This window comes from Capronia coronata (genome assembly GCF_000585585.1).
Source record: "Capronia coronata CBS 617.96 chromosome Unknown acBCG-supercont1.3, whole genome shotgun sequence".
NCBI classification, from domain to species: Eukaryota; Fungi; Ascomycota; class Eurotiomycetes; order Chaetothyriales; family Herpotrichiellaceae; genus Capronia; species Capronia coronata.
This window is the reverse complement of record NW_006912895.1, coordinates 2339977-2361724: the sequence shown is the minus strand read 5'-3', so window position 1 is coordinate 2361724 and position 21748 is coordinate 2339977. Positions and strand designations below refer to the sequence as shown.

General features: G+C 53.3%; 3 protein-coding genes across 3 annotated transcripts; 1 reads left to right on the top strand and 2 right to left on the bottom strand.

Moving 5' to 3' along the window:
• Nucleotides 1-881: 881 nt before the first annotated feature.
• Nucleotides 882-3164, top strand: A1O1_04160 (uncharacterized protein; the record flags this gene model as incomplete). Its single annotated transcript, XM_007725057.1, has 2 exons — nucleotides 882-2965; nucleotides 3017-3164. 2 exons carry the CDS (start codon nucleotides 882-884, stop codon nucleotides 3162-3164), a joined length of 2232 nt encoding a protein of 743 aa, XP_007723247.1.
• Nucleotides 3165-4734: 1570 nt separating this feature from the next.
• On the bottom strand, nucleotides 4735-6876 carry A1O1_04159 (uncharacterized protein; the record flags this gene model as incomplete). Its single annotated transcript, XM_007725056.1, has 3 exons — nucleotides 4735-4901; nucleotides 4960-5619; nucleotides 5757-6876. 3 exons carry the CDS (start codon nucleotides 6874-6876, stop codon nucleotides 4735-4737), a joined length of 1947 nt encoding a protein of 648 aa, XP_007723246.1.
• An 11474-nt stretch (nucleotides 6877-18350) lies between these two features.
• A1O1_04158 (uncharacterized protein) lies at nucleotides 18351-20828 on the bottom strand (the record flags this gene model as incomplete). Its single annotated transcript, XM_007725055.1, has 2 exons — nucleotides 18351-18694; nucleotides 18776-20828. 2 exons carry the CDS (start codon nucleotides 20826-20828, stop codon nucleotides 18351-18353), a joined length of 2397 nt encoding a protein of 798 aa, XP_007723245.1.
• Between the last annotated feature and the right edge of the window lie 920 nt (nucleotides 20829-21748).

Below are 21748 nucleotides of genomic sequence, written 5' to 3'. Positions count from 1 at the left end.
CTGGCTGCCAACTTCTTGTAAGATTTTGCCCATTGGGTGAGGATGGGAATCTCAAATAGACGTGTCTGACCACCACCATTTAGGTGTACAGCAAGCATCAGTGGCAGGTGTCAGGCGGAACTGTCACCCCAGCCTTTTGGTCAGACCGGCTGGCCGTTGAATCGCGCGATGGCAGATTCGGCGTTGGTGGCTGTGTCTCACCAGCAACCGTGGGATCTCCACCTCCGCCTCCCTTTGGCACCTAGCAAGTTCTCTCTGTACACAAATGAATGAAGGATGACCGGAACGAACGAATGGATCGATTGACCCTAGGGATTCATGCATGGCCACGACCAAGGTAACTAACTAGTATCTCATCACACTGCAGTAACCTCTGAACAATCAATCAATCAATCAGGTAGACTGCGCAGTCTCATCGTCAATTCTATCCCCTTTACCACCTTTCCCTCTCTACTCGCTTGCCGTCCAGCCTTCTGGTCCCAACTTGCATCGCCTCTTCTCCGATCCATCCATCTTCCCTCGTCTCCGTCTACGGCTGACTGCCTCTCGCCATCCGGCTAACCGCCGCTAATCAGATTCCTCCGCGTCGTTTCAGCCTAGTCATACAGACGTCGTGGGTGGCTTCTGTTGCTGCGGCTGCGCCCCTACCAAAAATACCTCGTCACTCGCTGTCTACACCAAGTTGTGCCTCCCTGCGCTTCAAGTCCTTCCTACAACCGCCGTTCGAGCCTGGAGGGTCGTCCATCGTTCTAATCAGAGAATCGTTAACACTCGTTTACAATCTGAGATACTCAACGTTGCATTAGGTCGTTGTACGGCAATCCTCACACCGCTTGGGTGCCAGGGCCCATCCTCGCTCGGATAGCCGCAGGCGGAACACTATGTCCAACGGAAGGAACTTTTCGTTCGAAACTCAGGACGACCATGATCTAAATGCTCAGACGCAGGAGAGGCCGGAAATTGACTCTCAATACTACCAACCATATCATGACACTCCTACACGGGATATCATCTCACCTCCACCCAGATACGCCTCTACATCACCTCAGCGCCTCCCAGCCACGGGCTCTCCTCCCACCTCTCCACGTAGACGGCCCCTACCACCAAGTACACATCTTCTCAGCGAATCTTCAGATACCTTCGGCCGGTCGTTTCAGCCAGACTACGACGAATCTCCCGCCCCTCCTCCCCCGCCCCATCGAGCCAGCCCGACCAGGCTTGCAAGAAATGATTCTGGCTTCTCACAATCTCATCAGCTCTACATGGACCCGAGCCCCAGGATGGACAACTTGAGAGGAACAGCAGCAGGAGCAGGGTTCGCTTCAGTGCCACAAGGGGTTGGGGATCTTCACTCCCAGCAAACTGGACAAGACGCAATGCGGTCTATCCCTCAGGCCTATTCACCGTATGATCGAGATTGTCCGCGCGAGTTGAGCCCATATCGATCACAAGAGTCTCCTTCGCACCTTCCTCAGAGAAACTCCTATGGCTCTTCCAATGCTCTTGCCGCAGGCGCTGCCACACCCGGCACCATCACCCCGACCCCTTCGTTAGGGCCCATGTCGTCTGTCTTATCCGGCGGAAGCAATCCAAGGGAGGAATACCAGTTGCATTCCAACCTTCCTGTATCCTACTCCAACTATCAGGATTCGCCGTACCAACACCCATACAAGTCTGCCACGAACTCCGCCAACATCATGCACCAAGCGAGCATCAACCCCAACAACATCATTGATGATGGAGACGATGGCTTCATGAACGAGCAGCAGTCACCTGGGAAAGGGGCAGTGAATCGGCCTTCAGGATCCGCCGAAGCCACAGCCGCGGGCAGTGCTGGCGTGTTTGGGGGGTTGTTCGGTCGCAAGGCCAAGAACTATACCCCGAGCGGTACATATGATCCTGTTGAGCCAGAGTCAAAGGCAGAAAAGAGTGAATGGTTGTCACGACAGACCAAGGGGCGACGGAAGATGGCTTGGGTGGGAGTCGGCATTGGGCTGGTCATTGTCCTTGCCCTCATCGCTGGTATAATTGGCGGCGTTCTTGGAACTCGGAATTCCGACGACTCGAGCGGTTCGTCAAGCGGCGCCACCAACAACGCAGATTCCGACAATGCGGCTAATGGAGATCTCGACAAGGACTCGCCAGAGGTTCAAGCTTTAATGAACAACAAGAACCTTCACAAGGTGTTTCCCGGCATGGATTATACTCCATGGGGTACGCAGTATCCTCTGTGCCACACCTACCCTCCATCTCAGAACAATGTCACTCGAGACATGGCTGTATTGTCACAGTTGACCAACGCTGTTCGGCTCTATGGCACCGACTGTAATCAGACCGAGATGGTCCTTCATGCGATTGATAAATTGGAGTTGACGGATATGAAAGTGTGGATGGGGGTCTGGATTGACACTAACCAAACCACCACCGATCGGCAACTGAATCAAATGTATCAGATACTCTCCAGCACCAAGGATCTCACCATCTTCAAAGGCGTTATTGTCGGCAATGAAGCCCTCTACCGTGCTGGGGAGGACAAGACCAAGTCGGAACAGGAACTCATTGACATTCTGAAGGATGTTAAATCCCAATTCCAAACCAAAGGCTACGACCTTCCCGTCGCAACGTCGGACTTGGGTGACAACTGGAATGGTCAACTTGTCCAAGTCGTCGACTATGTCATGTCAAATATCCATCCTTTCTTTGCCGGGGTGACGGCCGAAGTGGCCTCTGGTTGGACGTGGGACTTCTGGCAGTCTCACGATGTTGTGTTGACCCAGGGGATGACTGGCGTCAAACAAATCATCAGTGAAACTGGATGGCCGAGCTCTGGAGGCACAGACTGTGGTGGAACTGATGGGTCTTGCGCTCCTGGCCAGAGTGGCTCTGTGGCCAGTGTGGACAACATGAATACCTTCATGGAGAGTTGGGTGTGTCAAGCCCTGGAAAATGGAACGGACTATTTTTGGTAAGTCACCGCGGCTGTATGGACGGATATTCGTACTGATTGTGCCTACAGGTTTGAGGCATTTGATGAACCGTGGAAGGTAGTCTACAATACCGACGATCAACAGTGGGAGGACAAATGGGGTCTCATGGACCCGGGGAGGAATTTGAAGTCCGGCTTACAGATTCCCGATTGTGATGGGAAGACCGTCGGCGCATGAGGCGTGGCACCTGCAGAGTGTAATCGACCTTTAATCAAGCGAAGCCAGAGGGAGGATGGATGGTGAACTCAAGTATTCCACGGTCCTTATTTCTCACGTTGGATGGGACAGCAAGCGAGAAACGTTGCGGATGGGCCTGAGTTGCTTTTGCTGTCGTGTGTTGGCTGTTGTTGCTGTTGGGAGGGTTCATGATTCCCGCGTATCAGTCAACAGAGCACTTGAAATATTGCTCCAGAAAGCTGAATCCAAATATGAAACATGATTCTATGGGCATAGTCTCTCCGGCAGGGCCTTTCTTCCCTGTGGTTGCTGGCAGCGGGAGCTTTGTGAGCTGGGACTCGTCCCGACTCGGCGAATAGGACTTGGATGAGGGAGATATCAGACTCAGATCCAAGCAATCCCAGGAGTACGACGGGAATAGCATCAGGAACATGTCTCTAGAGGTACCCAGGGTGGAAATGCACAACTTGAACGTGAACCTACCTTACTGTTACACATATACACATTAAGGTATCATCTGTCTGTCTGATGACATATAGTACCATGTAATGTAATCCCGAGGTCGGACGGACACGTTGCCTAGATATCTACAGATATCTTGGTATTCCGTCTTGACTACTAATGGATATGGCCTACTAGTAGCTGGTGGACGTATTCATTCCGCCGGACTTAAGTGTTGCCATTGAACGAATCGCACTGCACGACATCTCAATCCGATTCCCAATCCCAATCCCAGTCCCAATCCTAGTCCTAGTCCTAGTCCATCGTTGAAGAAATCAAGCTAAGAAGACGTGAAGGGAAGACTCTTGAAATATCCCGAAACAAAACAAGAAAAAAAGAAACCATATCACTTCGCACAGGGGTATTCGCAACACAGGGGTGATGAGGGCGACGACGACAATCACGACGACCACCACCACCATAATAATGAAGACGTTTCCAACCGCCCCATAATAACAATTTGTTCCCATACAGTCCAGGCCAGGCCAGGCTCACAAGACCATGGCCAGCCGGTCTGACCGACCCCAACCCACGCATATATCCAAGATCCCGATGCCCCATATTTCAAACACATAAAAAACATATTCCTTCTTGGATTTGTCCTGTTCCGGCTCATCCATATATCCTTATCAGGGTATGCTTGCTTGCCTGCCTGATTGACTGCTCGTTTCCGCCTGCTAGCCCCGCCATACCAGTACCGCAACAATAATGAATCAAGGTTGAAATCCCATTCTTGAATGGGACAAATGTCGTAGCCACCAAGTGAACAGCGTTGCTTGATAAGAAAGTTGACAGTAAACACCAAAGCACCGCTCTTCGCAGGGCTGGGGGGAGAAGCAGAAAAAGACAATCTTGCGTATTTGCCCAACAAACTGAACTTTTTGATTTTTTGTATTTCTCGTCATGCAGAGAGTCGTACAGCCTTGCATCAGGCCGGACCATGGCCGTGGTAAGTGTACACTCGGGGAGAATTCGAACTGTACTTTGGCGAGCACCACTGCACTGGTCCGACCGCGGGTTGGAAAGCTCTTCCGTGAGTACGTAGTATGATGGACGACATTGCAAAGATTTAGTCGGAGGCCGCGGTCGGAGGAGTCAGGGCTTGCGTGGCCGCAGGTTTGGTCCTCTCGACCCACCTTCTCTTGCCGGGCCGGATCTCGAGATGTGCAGGAATAGTTGACGGCTCAGACCCTGCCGCCAGAAGAGCACTTCGCTGTTTGCCGCGATAAGCATCCACTGAAGCGTGAGAGTCAGTCATCGCCACAACCTCAGTAGAGGCCCTCCGAGCACTTACGAGCACGAGCAAGGAAGATGGGCCGACCAGAGAACACTCGACCTTGACCCCAGGCCATACGGTGGCCCAGCTCATTGATCTTCTGCTCACGGCCGCGCTTGCTTCTGGAAATTTGAGGCACATCCACCTCAGCTTCCCCGTCACTAGTTTGGATCGAGACAGAGGTTTTGCCGAGAGTAGGAACCCCGCCATCGACCTCATCTCCTTCCTCGACGAATCGATCACCTCGGCTTGACTCCGCCGCCGCCTGCATTTGAACGGGGTAATAGGCCCGTGGGTAAACGGAGTTCTGCTTGCGGTACGAATCGGGGATTTCGCTCATCTCGATCTGGTCCAATGTGACCTTGACTCGCACGCGGGCATTTTTCTGGGTGTCCTCGACAAGGATGAACTTCCGACGTTTGCCCTCGGGCAAGTCACCAAACAGAGCATTCTCTTCTTCTTCCTGCTCTTTAGAAGCCATGGCAGCCGGTCCTCCAGGCCGGACCAGATGTTGTAAACCGCCCTGCATTGTCGGCGCCATCGATGGAGCGAGTGATGTGGGGACAGCAGGATAGTTTGGGTAACCGGAAAAGACGTGACTCTGACGGATATCATTCGGACTGGCCATGTGCTGGGACGTGGGGTTGGAACGATATGCTTGAGGTGCTGTATTGTATGCTGTAGTGGTCCGAGAGTCAGTTGAAGATCCGAAACGCCCCCGACAGTGACGGTGAAGACGGATCAATGCCAGGTATTTGGCACAATGAAATGTTGGAGACTGGGCAAGGTGGTGCGGGATTGGAATTGAGACATACCTCCAACGTTATCGGGTCCCGTTGGGGGTACTTCCTGTGGATGGTGTTGAATTTGGGTCGGTGCGCCCGTCAGCGAGCCAGGGGGTCGGGTGCTCGGAGCGGCCATGGAGTTTGGACCAGGAAGCCCGGTCGGCACACCACCGGTTGAGCCAGGTGCCGGGCCCGTAGGGGAGGCTGTCATTTTGGAGCGGTTGTTCATTTTGGCCTGACGTCTAACACGACGGCTCCTCAATCGAGGATCTTGATTGCTGTTCCTCCAGCTATCGACAGCTCTCTGAATCAACCCTCGCTTTCCCCGCAAGCATGGATTCAATTCGGCCAGCGCCCACCCGACTTGGTTGCAGTCAGTTTCGTACGCCAGGCGGTTGCCCTTGTACAGTTCTTTCGGCACACAGGCTCGTGGATATACACAGTTCTCCGACTTGAACTCCTGCGACAAGGAGTTGGCGTCCACTGACTCCACATCACATCGTATGGTGTATTCCATCTTGACCCTATCCCGGGAGTACTCAAAGGCAATCCATTGTACACCGTTTCCGTCCTGTCGCACCACCAACGGAGTTGTTGCTGGAATCGGCCCTGGCGCAGCATTTGAGCCGGGTGGAATGCCTGGCGGTTGTTGTTGCTGCTGAGATTGCTGTTGTGACGACGGCTGCTGTTGAGACAGACCTACATTCTGGGACGCAGGAGTCTGATGCTGTTGTGGTTGCTGCTGTTGCTGCTGAGGGAGCAATCCAGGGCGCGACTGCGGTGTTTGCTGATATGCCTGGTTAGGCTCAGATTTCAGTCTGGGGCTGCTTGAGATCGTGGAGTGATGGGGCGCGACTTGGCTCTGAGACAATTGAGGAGCGGTGGATTGGTACGGTAGCATGGGTTGCGAATTGAGCTGATGTTGCTGGGTCTGTGCGTGATGACCTCCGTAGGCCGGTTGATGTACCTGATTCATGGACTGATACTGAGGGTAGCCATAGAGTGGTTGGCTCAACTGTGACCCCGGTTGGGGGTACATTGGCCTTCCATGGTCATGGGATTGAGGGGAGGTCACCGACGCAGGTGAATTCGACTGCGGCGTATGATATATAGGGGGATAGGGCCGCTGCATGGTCGCCGTTGCTGCCATAGAATCTGGTTTTTCTGGTAATGGTCAGCAAACGCACCACCTGCCCCAGTGGATGATTGACTTGCCTGTTGAATAGTAGGTTCCAGCAGTGCTATGTTGGCTTCGAGGACTCTGGTTTGGAGGATAGTAGCTCGGGGTATCGCCTGGTCCCTGCTGCGTCTGAAATTGGGACTGACTGTTGAGGAACGGTGACTGAAGCCCCTGCTGCGGCGTATAGAGGTTGGGTGATGGATACGGCTGCTGAGAAGTTTGGGCGGCGTTTAGTGTTCGTGACTGCTGCTGCTGCTGAGCCGGATGCACCGAACCAACGTTTTGGTACGGTTGTGGTGTGCGATGCTGCATGGAGGGTTCATTCGTCAGTACATACTCGATCAGATATTGGCAAGTCGCGACAGTAGCAAGAAAACAATGGTGGTGGTCCAGTTGAGAAGAGAAAGGCCTCGACTGAACCAGGGTGTAAGTCACGTCAGGGACGAAAGTTCAGGCCTGGTCAGGGTCAAGATGGCAGCGAGGGGTGGCTCTGGGCCAAATTAGAGATTGTCTTCGCGTAGATGCACTAGGGCCGTGGTCAAAGAGACAAGGGACGAAGGCACTAGCTTGTCCGACCAGCAGCAAAGACCAGAGGGCAACTTTCAAACAAGCATTTGGGAGGGCAACATAGCGCGTACTCGACGTCTCCAGTTGATTCAAAATTGAAAGCAGATGACCGTGTCTGGCAATCGTTGCAGGGACCACAATTGCACCAACTGACGAGGTGGGAGGGATGTTGAGCACCAGGCAACCGGGTCATCGCAACAACAAGCACCCAGGGAAACCAGGCTACGGCCAGTGTGCAAGGCTTCAAGACAGGCCCGGGACGTTGAGGATGACCGGCAGGGTGGGTAATGTTGTCATCCACGAAATAGGTGAACAAGTATCGAAGGGTGTCAGGGCGGGCGACTCGCACGACTGACAAGCCAGCCACAAGGAAACGGGAAGGGGGGCTTCTTGCAGGGTGCGTACCATGTACTGTTTGTTGATTGCGCGCAGGGAGGGCTGGATAGTCGGTTCGAGGAAGACTGGGTTGTTTCTGCCCGGCTGGTAGAGTAGGGGATTGGAAGATACTGGGGTGGAGGGGGATTCGAAGTTCCTATGTAGACGACGCTGGCTGTATTGGATGTTGACTTTGCGATGGAAGATGGCAAAAGGCGGAGGGCATGGACGTCAGACGTGGCGGTGCAGGGTTCGAAGAGTGAAAGGAAGTTTAATTGAAAGAATCAAGTTTTGGCGAGGGTCATTGATGAGAAAGGATGGAAGCATACACGAGGAAGCCGAGAGGTTCAAAGGGCCTTGTAAAGGACGAGTGGAAATAGAACATGGAGACTCGGGAGTGCCATGACATGGTGTATGGACGGTCTGCCAGCCAAGTGGGCCTTGAGCGTAGCTTGACGGGCGCGGGAGCTTGGGTAGAGACATGGCTGAGAGCGAGAGAGGAGGACGGGCGACTGGGGCTAGAATCCTGGCAGTTTGGGAACCATGGTCGGGCCATTGGGGGGGGAGGGGGTGTGTGTGGTGTGTGGTGTGTGTTGTGTGATGTTTAGAGAACCTGGCAAGGGGGCCAGGGTCACAGAGTGGACAGCCCGCATGGCTCTCTTCAACTGGCTGGTGTATGGGGGGCCGGGGGCGCGAGGCCGCTAAGTTCTGACGGCTGATGCATGCTGGGCTTTTGATCCGACAGGGTGCCGTGCCAGTGCCAGTGCCAGTGTCAGTGCCAGCACCAGCGGCGGTACTCGCGGTGGACCAACTGCCGGGGCCCAAGCGTCAACGTTGGCGTCGTTCTGCTGGCAACTTGGTTCGAGGAGACGTGCCGGCTCCATGATCCCGGACCAGGGAGAATGAGAAGGCCTGCCGCATGATGACAGGGAGAAAGGGAGATGACCAGGACTGCCCGCTTGCCCTAGGCCCAGCGACCAGGGTTGCATTCACTCAATTCTGCGAGCCCGCAAATATGGAGCTCGGGGGGCGCCAAACATGGGCTGCCAAAGGCGGCCCAAAAACGCTTCCAACGGTCGACCAGGATTGGAGGGCGTTGCGTGGATGGATGAATAGTTGCCACATCCATGTTGGTCCTCACAACTAACGATGGCCATGCAGCGAGACAGAAACAATAGTAAAAACAACAAAGACTGACGCCAGAGATCACATAACAGGGAGGCTTGGGACTGACTTACTTCGGGATCTCTTGTACCCAGCTCCGACCCAGCGCCAGCTCCGACAGTGGCATTGGGGCCAAGGACTGGTGCGGCCAATTGAGATGGCTTGGGAACGGCGTGTTTGTGCAACTGCACGTTATAATTGTTGTTATTATGATTGCTCTTGCGGTTAGGCATCGAAGACGTCGGCATGGGATGACTGGACGCGCAGGAGGGAGCCTGCTGCAGGTTCTGGTGGATAGTATGAGCCTTCTATTGATTTTTCCGAAGCGACGGCGTGCTTTTTCTTGCTTCGAACGGGCGCCGTAGCGTAGGCGTAGGCGCAGGGGCAGGTGGCCAGGGAGGGTGAGATGCCGCCTGGATGCTGGGACTCGGGAGGGGGTGTGACGGGTCCAAGATTTGACCGACCAGGGTCGCGTGGCCCAGGATGGAGATACCCTTGGGGAACAGGCGTGTCGAATCGATTGATGGGACAAGGAATGAAGGGGTCGAAGCGGGCAGGATCGAGAGGCGGGCGCTTGTCGCGTGAACAGTTTCGTGTGTCTTTAGTTCTCTACCCAGGTCGAGTGTGGAGCTGGATGATTGAAGGCCACGAATGGTCCAAAGAGAGGAGAGAGCAGTAGCCGGTACGTGGATGGGATTGATGGATGGCCAGGGATGGGTAGCTTCCACATGAATGAATAATGCTAGTAACCGCGAGGACGTACGGCATGCGAAGAATGAAGAGAATTGAAAGATCCAAGTAGAGAGGTAGGTAAAATTCAGAGGCGTGTTGGAACATTGGGAGGTCGCAGTCTCTTCCTTTCTCTCCTACATTTTTCCTTGTACTTGATGACTGCAACGCACCACGGCCGGCCCACGCGACTCAACAAGAATAGCAATAAGATAATAATAATAATAATGTTAGGTATTGGGTAGGTAGCTCCGATACGCAGACTGCTGAGACATCAATGATCTTCCTCAAGTTGGGCCTGGAGATCGGGCTGGTCGTGGGCGAATTGGGGGCAAGTGGGAAATGGTTGGTATCCACGCCCGCGCAAGCCCCCATAGTAACGCCTCAGCTGCGGCTGGTGGAAGAATTGCAATATGTATGACCACAGATTTGATCTGGTGGAAGCACCTTAGCACCCTCCCGGACAGATGCTCGGCGGTCTCCGGGCACCAATTAGGCACATGTTCGGATGTCTAGGCGGACAATCTGTGGGGGAGCTTGCCCGTCAGACAGCCCGGGCCTTTTTTTATTCTACAGGAATGGCCGAAAAGTTGAAGTACATTCGATAGGAACTTTGAGAGCGTGTCGAGTAATGCTCATCTGAGGGCAATGAGCTGGATGTACCTAGTAGCATCGTTACTTGTCAGAAGAGGGTTATATTTGCCTTTTAACAGTGGCCACTTTCAGTACCAGATGCCTACCTGGTACTTGAATGTGCGGCACATTCTCAGGTACCTGTGATGACTGAAAAACTACGAGGGTGCCCTGTACCCAAGGTACCTGGTACTACAAAAGGTACACCTAAGGCTTAGTTCCCGTCACAGCCGCCCTGTTAAGGTGTCTAGCACGACAATCATCAGCACCCGCTACTAGTAGTAGACCCAGACCTAAGTGCCCGTGGCCCCCTAGCCTCAGGAGCCCCACTGATAGGCGTCAAAAATGCGAACGAGTTTCTGCGAGTGTCAAGGACGGGCATAAGATGCGCACAACATCGCCTAGGGCTATGCAATGTTAGATGAGCAGGACAACGGTCTGTCACTCGCATCCAACGCCTCCAACGCCTCCAACGCCTCCAAAACATCAGGATCTTGTGAGGGGTGCCCAGGGAAGGAAGTTAGTGTGTAGGACCTGGCGACGTATCCCCATTCTACCTTACCTTATCTTCCTGGTACTTAGCTTGCTCCGGTAAGATATAGTGGACATGACGGGCTCGCCCACGGCTCCTCAGGCTACATCGCCATCCCTGCAATCTCCAACTGCGTGTGCCAGGGTGAGACTCGAAACATGGACTAGCCCTAATCTCTACCTTCTCTGGGCTGGTGAAGGCTTAGTAGCCGGTCTCTGCGCTCCATCCACTGTCGGGCAGGCAAACGGCGCCGGCGATCATCAGACATGGGCTGAACAGCCTGAGACCAGACTTGCAGGGATCCAAGTACAAAGTAGCGAGGCAAAATTCAAAATCGCATGTCGCTCCCTTTGCGTCGGCTGTTATGACTGGTTCCCAGCCTGCGCAAAGGTCTATGACGGCTTGGTCATGGTCATGGTCATGGTCAAATTTTTCCCTTCTCGCATGCTGCAGTCTGCATGAAGCACCCACCGCCTGTCAAACACGACACACAACACAGTACATTCGTTCGTTCGTGTTCCTCCAAACTACCTCGATGGCGGCCTCGCCACCTGACGCATCCTCAAGTCCTGGGTCCTGGGTCATGAGTGGCTTGCTTTCCAATTGAGATACCAGAGGTATGACACCAGCACTCATACCTCAGGTAGGTAGGTATTGATTCCTCCTCGTTATGGCTTCCATTCAGCTCGACAGAAGAGGGGTGGGTGCGCGTGGCTGGTGGTGATCCTGACGTGGTCAGCTCGCGGACGGACAACGGACCTCGCCATCTTGATCATATTTGGGAGAGAGGTAGGACTCGGATACTGGAAAGGCTGGGTTTGTCGGTTGTCCATGATCTCGCTCGCTCGCTACTCGCACGGTCGTACTCTTGCTCACTGCACTGCACTGCATCACATTCATATTTCGTTCTTCTGTTTTCTGACAGGCGCGAGTCTGCGGGCGATGGCGAGCACCTTCTTCCCATGGTTGCAGCTAAGCCCAGATCGGCGCTAGGCCCGCCCTGCAAAATACAGATACGACGGTGATGAACTGCCAGAGCCATGTGTGGCCCCGGCGTTGATCCTGGATGTGGTTGTTGGCGCCGTCGATCAGCGAGTTGGTGTCGGTTTGGCTCCAAATCTTTCCCCTCCGCCTGCAATTGCAACAGGCTCGCTGACCAAATTCTTCTCCTCGAGTCAACGCCGTGACTTCCAACTTGTCGTGCTCGGCGTCACTGACGCAACTGTGACATGTCTTGTCGGCGACGCTGCTGCCTGTCCTCGCTGCCATTGGTTCTTCTGCATCGAATCTTCCCTGCCGCTCTCGACCTACACCGACCCCGAAGAATGATGCCTCAGGCTCTGTACGCACCACGCCATCGGAGCTGCCTGCTGTACAGAGTAGAATCATGACAGCGAATCGTCATCGACTGCAGCAAGAGACACAGGATAAGATCGACTTCGGTCTGACGGCCTGCCGTCACACTCAGTTCGCGCATCAAACTACTGAACAGCCTCCGCCCACTAATTCGATCAGGGACGGGACAGGGCAGGCAGGGCAAGGCATGGGGAGACTCCTAGGGATCCCTAGACTCGTGGGACAGAAGTGAGAAGATGCCATCTTGGCCCAAGCTGTGGTAGCGACCGGGGTTCGAGTTGGTTCCCGTCTGCCCTCCTGGCCCGGACTCTTTTGGCCATTTGCCTGGTCGGGTGGCCTCTGCGCTTCTCGGCCCCCCCGTAACCTGCCATCTCGCCTGTTCATGCCTGCTAACATCCGTGGAGATACATACTGTGATATAATAATGATAATATCTTCTATCGATATCAACCATTTGTTTATCAACCAACTATTTATTTCCACTGGCTCGTCGGAGTGACCTCTCACAACGTCCACAAACAGTGAGATTTCGGTGTTGACCACTCCTTTCGAGGAGCGTCTGAGCATGGACCGGATTCTGGAGCTGTGACTCGCATGTCGGTGTCTTCCGTGGTGCTGTGGCGTTTCTTCTTCGTCTGCATTCTCCGTAGTATCGTATCTGACAAGATGCCTCGTCACCAGCCCGCTCCACAGCATCCTAAGCATCATTCCTTCTCCTTCTCCGTCGTGATGGTACCCGCGTTGATGTGCCGTTAGCATACTGGCATCATCTTGCGCCTCACCGCCTGCACCGCCATTGGCCTCTGGATCATGTTTCCGTCCTCCCGCTTGTCGTCGTCAATCGTGGCGCATTGAGCGGGCGAGGAGTGGCCTGTGGAGGCCCCTTAGCCTGCAATCTCCATCCTAGAAGCTGAATCTGGTTGTTGCTGGCTTGCTAGCGTGTTTGACTCCAGGCGTGCCGCGTGCCAGACATACACACACGCATACTATAGCACAGCAAGTACGTAGTACGTACGCGCAGCGGTGACGGCAAGATGGGTCGATGGAAAAAGACACTACTGTGCTACGGCCTTCATTCGCTCTCCGTAGTAACTAATCTCGGCTTCTTCTGCTCCTTCGATCACCGAATTTCCCTGAAACCGCACATGACGGCCACAATTATTATTTCCGGTTCGGATGCAAAGAGAGCAAGTTCTGAGCCAAGTTTCCAACCGAAAAGTGAAGTGAGGTGAAGCTGTCTCCTCATGTCGGATGGCAATCATCTCGGATATGCAGCCACGGTTCGGTGGTCTTCACGCGCGTTGATTGCAGGGTGACTGAGTGGGTGCTCTTTGCTATGTCCCGCGCGCAACCTGGTAGAAACCAGCCTCAAGTCCAACATCTCAGATGCAGGGCCTTCTTCGACCCAGCTATGGCCCACTGCATTGATCAGTTGCAATAGCCGTTGTGGTCTCGAGTTCTAGACTGCCAAAGCGCTAGATGCATTGCATGCAGTGCGCTTCTTGGAATTCAATGTCTCAATGCCTCATTGGCTCAACTCTACGCCATTTCCAATGTGGCCAGCGTCCAGACTTCACGGACAACAAGCCACTTCAGCTCTGGCCGAGTAGACAGAAGCAACAAGTCGACAGTTCTCTAGAGGGCGGCATCCGTTGAAACGGCCTTCCACCGGTGAAAGCTTCACAACTTGACGGGCATCTGTTGGCCATCGGTCATGGCATGAGACCAATAGCCGGCGCGGGATGTACGTGATTTCAATCTCTCGACCTTTTCCCTTTTCCCACTGGCACGCTGCTGCTGCTGCTGCTGCTGCAAGGTGGTCATGTGTCCCGTGGGCCGTGGCGGGTTGCGTTGGGCTCGTCACGAAATGTCCGCCGAATCGCCTACGCGCTCGACCCCCGTGCAGTGTGCAGAGTGCAAGTGGCTCGTAGTGCGAACCTTGTTGTGATCGTGAAGGATGGAGCCTTCTCGCTCGCTTCTCGGTTGACTGGTGCCATCAGCCGGAAAATATGTAGCTTGCAACAATGAACAACGAGGCGGGTATCTGTTTATCTGTTACTCCGCCGCATCATACAGGGCCGGCCTTTGAAGTTGAAGCCTTTACCTACCTACTTACAGTCTTACTAGAGTCTAGTAGTACGGAGGACATTTAAAAGACTCCAATATCAGACGGTTGTCCGAACACTCGGCATATCAAAGAACAATAGTACTTTAGGTACCTACAGGTACTTAGTAGCCCGTCAACACAAGTGGTCTACATTGTGTAATAACCCAGGTCATACTCCGAGGGTATCTAGGTATAGAGTAGGTCCGCATAATGTTTCCGGAGATTTGGGACGATCACTTGAAGTAAAAGACATGGCCGAAGCCGCCCCGGGGGTTTATATTAGACCTTGCCCAGCAGGGGCTGGAGCAAGTCCGCAGGACCAGGACCCCCTTGCTATCTGACGTCCACTCCTTATACCTAACCCGATATTGATAACAATCAATAACTACGTACCGTACTAAATGGAAGTCCGTGATCGACGTTGCGTATCGACCACAACTTACAAGCAGAGACCAGAGACGGCTCAGAACACAGGACATGCGTGTCGGCGATCTGCAGCCCCTGAGCAAGACACTACGGATATCTGGTCTGTATACGTACTTAGAGGCTAGCACCTACCGGCCCGCGTCCAAGACAGACGAAGTTGCAGGCAAGATCGCGGAAACCTTAAGCCCAAAGAGCCTCCGATCTGTCGGGGTCCGAACCTGACAAGGAACAAATAACGGATCAGGGATCAGGATCAGGATCAGGATCAGGATCATGTTTCGTGTATCGTGTATCAATCACCCCAATCGACTCTTCTCCCCTGGAATCCAACGGGCCTCGAGACATCTGCAGGGCATCCGGGGCCAGGGCGGGCAAAGCCAAAGTCAAAGTCAATCACTGCACTGGACAGTAGAAGGAGATCAACAATGGCTAAAGTATATCAAATCACGGAATGAGTGTCCCCCGGATATCTATAGATAACTGCAGTATTCAGGGGGGTTTTTGCTTGTGAATGAGAGCTGTCATTCGCGTGTCCCTGGTAGATGTATCCTTTGCTCCATTTGGGCTTGGAAATGAGATCTTCAGGCACGGTTTTGTATGTTCTAATACGTGAAACATGCCTCCCACTGCTACTGCCATGCGGTAGGAGAATTTCCACGCCATCCTCTTACTCCTGGCGACGACGTAGTTGGCGGTGGACAGAGGTGGTGGGTCAAATGTACGAAGGACTATCTCTTGTGATATGTTATGTCGACATATCTTGCTATCTCCGCCGAATATCTGTCGTCGATAGTAGTAAAGTAAATCTTGATGATCAGGTTGTCTTCACAGCAGAGCTTGAAGCTTAACACAGTCCCTAGGACATAACAGTTGCTTGGTGATTGGGTATACAGGCAAGGAGAGCCATGTGTCTATCTAGGTAGTCTTATATTGACTGATGATCATTGAAGAACTTGGACGTCATTGACCTCTCTCAAAAGCAGTCAGTCTCTTGCAAACGATACGGTATTGGAAGGTACCTGTTCTGCTATACCTTAGATATGTAGGACATGACCTGGCTTGATAGTCATTTGGAAGCCCAAGCGTACAGTGAGGTTTCATCTCGAAATAGCTCATCTCTGCTGGTCGAGGTCATGTCTTCTCGACATGGCCCCATGGATACAAACCTCTTGCCGAGTCATCTTAATGGAAGTCAATCTGCCTCTTGAGTGATTTGCTGGGATCATTGATCCTGAATCTCTTGTGCAGCGCATCAAGTGTCTTCAGGTCCTGACTCCTCAGGCTCCAACTCGAAGTCATCGTCGAATTTCTCAACAACACCTTCCAGAGACTTAGGGGTATCGAGATAGTCGATGCTGCCTAGTTGGAGGGCGCCATCGAGGCCCTTGGGGATGTTGTCTTCGGATCGGACAAATGGAATCTGCCAGTGCATCGATGAGATGTAGTCTCTATGGAGATCTTTCAGAGACGTATTGCACGTCTTTCTTTCGGCAGTGTGAAAGTGATGGTCGGTATTTTATTCCAACGCATGGTTGTGATGAAAATATTCTCTCGAGGAACGCGGCTCTTTGTGAAGCGTTTACAGTGAATATATAATATAACTGTCTTGTGGTGGACGAAGTTAGTGAGCACTGAGAGCCTTCATTTAATGTAGGTACGTACCTCTGGGCTCTAGCAAACTCCTGATGTGCTTCGCATCGCAAACGATGTCGACAATATGAATGAGGGCGGCCAACAAGGTCTGTGGCTCGGTCGATGAGGCCGTATGGCATGACGATGGACAGAAAGTGATGAATCAGTCTGATCTCTTCCAAGTCTGGCTCTTCCCTCTGCCACGGACGATTGCAGAGGAGAAACCAAAGGCGACAACAGAAAGGCCAGGTGTGCAACGGAGCAAACAGCAACTTAATCTAGGTATAGCGACAATATAAATATGAATTACTTCCTCTCCTCCAAGGCTATCTCTGAAAGGGCGCGTAAGAGATATGTTGTTGTTTCATATGGTTTCTCGGACGAAAAGGTGTGGTCCCCTGCTCATTGCCCAAGGCCTGGAAGTGCTACTTTAGAAAGCAGCCAGAACTCAAAAAGAAGGAAGTCGAAACGTTGGTCCTGAGGAGTACGATTTTATTGTCTCTGCCACGTTGGTCGTTGGTCAGTGGTCGTTGGCTTTCAGGAAAAACTGAGGAGGCCGAGGGTGCAAGGATCGCCAGTATGTAAGGCCTTTTGTCTCAGAATATCCATCTTCTGGCATCTGCATGTCTGTAAAGCCTCCAGTCCCCAGTATCCTGCACATGATCGCAGGACTGGCCCCCAGCCAATGTGTTTCCACATAAAAGCAATCCGAACATGGCACGGGATCCAACCAACGGCTTCATCCGCAAAGGGAGGGAAGGCTACCTACATACTACCACTACTACTGACACCACCGGGTCGAGGGAGCCTCTTTTTCTTGTTCAAACTTCCCATGGGAAATTTTTGACAGCGAACCGTCGACCGTCTATTAGAACGAAGTGGCAGGCACTCGAGCCGTCCCACAGGCTGTCCTTTTCTTCCGATCCCACTCGCCCTCCCGAGTCTGGCGTGCGCCGTCGGCCGTCAGCCGGTCGAAAAAAGCCCGGGCCTGATTCTTATTCTCCACGCATCCATTCGGGCAACCGTCGTCTTTCGTTTCTCCTCTTCATTATTGCCCGTGAACTTCTTGTCTTGGAGGCTCACAGTACTAGTTGGCATGCCGTGAAGGGCGACAAGAAAGAAAGACAAAAAGAAGAATCAATATATAACACTGTACAGGGTAAAGGCGACGTCCTGGCTTATCGAATATAGGAGATCTCTCTTCATGTGGTCTGATGGTGGGTGATAGGTGCCCACAACATATTGTTAGTTCTACCATGTGGATTTCGCTTATGGAGACGTTTCGGATCGGTGGATTCCTCGTCGTTACACTTCTTTCTACCTGGTCGTCGGCAACCCGGTTCGGCCTCGAACACCTGGAAAAGTCGGATGATCTCTTCTCAAAAGTTCCTTCTCCACCAGGAATCAGGTCCGATCTTTTGAGTTGGAACAATCGGATTGTTTCCACTACTTGACTTGTGAAAACGTGTCAGAGTATGAACTCCATAGTGATGGCCCTCGAGACGTGGCCCGTGTTGCAACTTCTACTGGGTTTTCGCGGGCGTCCTCCCTCCGACATAGACAACCCATAGACGGAAGATAATGTGGTTGACATGAACTTCAGATCCACGTGACTTAAGAGAAGGCCAATAAAGAAAGAAAGGATAGTTCGTCTTATGGGTCGTCAAACGTGAAGGAGAGCCGAGCAATAAGAGACTGTGCACCTGATCCGGCGTTCTATAAAGGATGGATCTCTTCATTAAATCGAAGAACATATGGCCGAACGCTAAGATGATATCTCCAGTTCACATAAATTTTCGCATCTTCGATCGCTCACAAGACTGACGCACTGGTCCTGGTCTTCCGAGGTCTGCCCTTGGTTTGGGGATACGGGATTCCACAAGATCCAAGAGGACATCTCGAGTCTTGTAAGCCAGACTAACTTCAAACGTTCGTCGAATAATGGGCAGTATGAGGCTCGACTCGGATGTCGGGGATTGGTATTTCGTGCGTCTGCGGTGGTGGGCGCGCCGCGACGGGCGCAGCAACTTGAGGCGGAGCCACACCGGTCTGTCCTGGAATACTCACAGGCACGGCATGGTCCCTCAGTTGCTGCTGTGTAAAGTATGCCCTAGGATCTCCTTGGATGAGCGGAGCCTGATCGATCGCTAGCCGTGGTCGCCGTCCACCATCGCTGTCGCCGTCACTGCTATCACTGTACCCACGCGCCTCCTTGCGTCGGCGGCGACGCTGTTCAAGTTCGGCTTGCCATTGTCGCTCACGAGCTTCTACAACACGTCGTTAGCACGGAGAATTGGGTTCGGATGATGAAGGGACGCAAGGGTCGGATGATTGAAAGGAGAACATACCTCTGATCTCCTTGGTCCTTTCCGCGAACTTCATGATCTCTTCCCTGGACACCACACGCAACACGATCACGTAGTCATCTCTTTCTTCGAATCTTTCATGTGCCTTTTCCAGAGCCTCCGGATTCACCAGGGCACGACTGATCTTGGTCCAGCGGGCCTGTGGCGGTATTCCGTCCTTGGTTGCGTCCTTGAGAGGGGCCACACCCTCACGCTCAGGATGCGGGTCTTCGGGGAAAGGTACTTCGCGAGGTGGCTTGAGTATACCCTTTGGCCTGAACTCCTCCTTCTTTTCCGTAGGCTCCACGAGTTGAACGCGTCGGGAGCGGCCATCTTCTTCATTGCTTGGCGGGACAGTGTGTTGGTCCAGAGCGGCAGTTTCATCTCTGGCAGCATCACGGGACGGTGCCCTATCGTGGCGCGAGCGAGGAGGCTCGCGCAAGTCAGCATCTCTCTCGGTCTCGGTCTGCCGTTCACGACGTTCTCTGGCCCCAGTTTCATCCGTTGTATCCGATTCATCCCCGCGGCGACTTCTATCGCGGTGTCGCCGGCGGTGTCGTTTCCTGGGATCAGACTGGTCCTCACGGCCACTCTCGGCATCCCCAGCCCTGCCGTCATCCCTCCGCCGATCATGAGATGAGCGATCCCCGTTCTTCAAAGTGAGATCGCGCTCGATACGGCCCGCGAGTTCGTCTGGACTGGGTGCGTCGTTGGCATGATGATGTCTCCTTCTCCGGTGTTTACGATCTTGATGATCATCACTCCCAGAGTCATCTTGAGTGTTCTTCACATTCTTGACAGCTGCGCCGGCGAGCGCACCCGCGGCAGCCAAACCCGCGGCTGCGGCAAGACCTTTTCGCGGGCCTGGATGTTCTGGACTGTCCTCACGACTTCGAGGTGGCCGACGTTCCTCACCTCCTCGTACATTTCTATCAATTTCTCGCAATCTATCTCGGTCACGGTCTCTGTCTCTGTCTCGGTCATTCTCTCTATCTCTGTCTCTGTCTCTCTCTCTCTCTCTTTCTCTTTCTCGATCCCGGACGCGCTCTGACTCGCGTGGTGGCGCACGTACGAGCTCCCTTTCCCGATCATCACGGTATTTGGCTTTGAGGGCTCTTTCATCGTCATCGACGGGTCCGTGTCGCTTTGGTGCAATACGCGGATCGAGCTCCTCCCGGGCTGAGGCATAGCCATCGTCCCGATAGTGATGTACAACTGGTGCCCTTGTCGATCGCTGCCGAGACACAATCTCGGCTGGGCGGTCTTCGTAGTCGTGAATGCGGGCAGCGCTACCACGGTAGGGATCAGATCTTTCGATCCTATCGAGCACACGAGTAGAAGAAGGGGGCGGGCCGTCCCTTCTCGACGGGAGTCTGTATTCCGGAAGGTCAATTACACTGGTCGGTCGCTCCCGCCTGCTGTAACTTTCGGTCCTCTGTGGAGGCCTGGACGACTCCTGTAGGAAGTGCTCCTTCGGCGTAGTGTAGGAAAAGCCTTCACCTTGTAATGGGACATTGTAGCCACCACGGCGATGATATTCCGGTTGTCGATGACCTCTCCCAGGACCCAGGCGGTCCTGTTCCGCCCTCGTTGCGCTTGAATGTCTATGATGATGTCGAGGATGTGATGCGGCGGGCACAAGGTATCTGTCACCACCCGCAGAAACTATGGCAGGAATTCTTGGGTCATCACGTGTTGAGCTGGTGACAACAGTTGGCCGAACACGTGGAGGTGAGGGAGGTCTGGATATGAATGCGCTGACGGGTCTGCGAGACTCGGAGCCGATTGTTGAGTTGTTCCTTGGACGGACAGTGTACTCGGTCCTAATTGTAGATCCTCCGCCAGGATGACTGTCATCAAGAAATGTCTTCCTCGCCACGCCTTGTGTTGCGTAAACGCTCCCATGTCGCGCAACCGGCAGAGAATCGACCACGCTTCGTGGCTGCGTAGAATAGCGGGGATCGAACGAAGACGAGAACACCATGCCGGTAGACGCACGGGGGTCAGCATATCGGCGTCCGGGAGGTGAACTTGGACGATACCGGTTTTCCGCCATGGCGAGGATACCCAAATGGGCTTCTGCTGTGAACTGCGGTGGTCAGGACATGGAGTTGACAGAGGTAAATTGCGTGGTCCAAGGTTGCAGGTTGCAGGCGGGAATGATGCTTCGGTTCGTCCGACTGGACAGAACTCGATCAGCGTAGGTTACGAGCGAGGGAGCACACTGAGTCTGGTAAGACTTTGACAAAACAAGAAGAGGACAAGGTAGACGAGGGCTCAAGTAAAGATGCAGGACTCAATCCCTCAGGGCGGGCGGCGAAGGGTTTGTGAGGGGTTGAAATAATGATATATGAACTCAGAATCTAGTACCTTCCGGGATGTATTGACGCGCCTGACCAGGATCAGTCGGCTCGATCAGCAAAAGATAAAGCGAGTAAGTAGCACAACCGACTCCAGTGAGGCGCCCCGTGGAGGGAAGGTCGTTGATGCATGGGAGTCGACGGGGTGCGTAGGTGAGGAACAACAACAAACAATATACTAGTATAATAGTAGGTGGTGAGATGATGGAAGGGGCTTTGACAGCCCGAAGAGACAGCTTGCAGTCAACACCAACAGAGAGGTTTATTGTGAGTTGGATTAAATGCCTCCAGGGGTCGCTATAGGTACCAACCTACCTAGGGGGGCCTATATACTACGTATTAGTAGGTACCGGATACCTATGATACTGCTGTAGTGATCGACGTCATGCATTTTCTCCCCAAGCAATTCAGGAGCACTTAGTAGGTACCTACTAAGTAAGTAGTAGTATGTCTAAGGGGTCCTAGTCCTGTACTTAGGTACATACCTAGGTAGTTAGTACCTTGCCGGAACTGCTAGGCATCTCTCAAGCACCTCCACCAAGTATTCGTCCCTCCACCAGTTCACCATCTGCATCGCCTATAGTAGCATTACCTACCTGGATTGTTGATGTCCTCA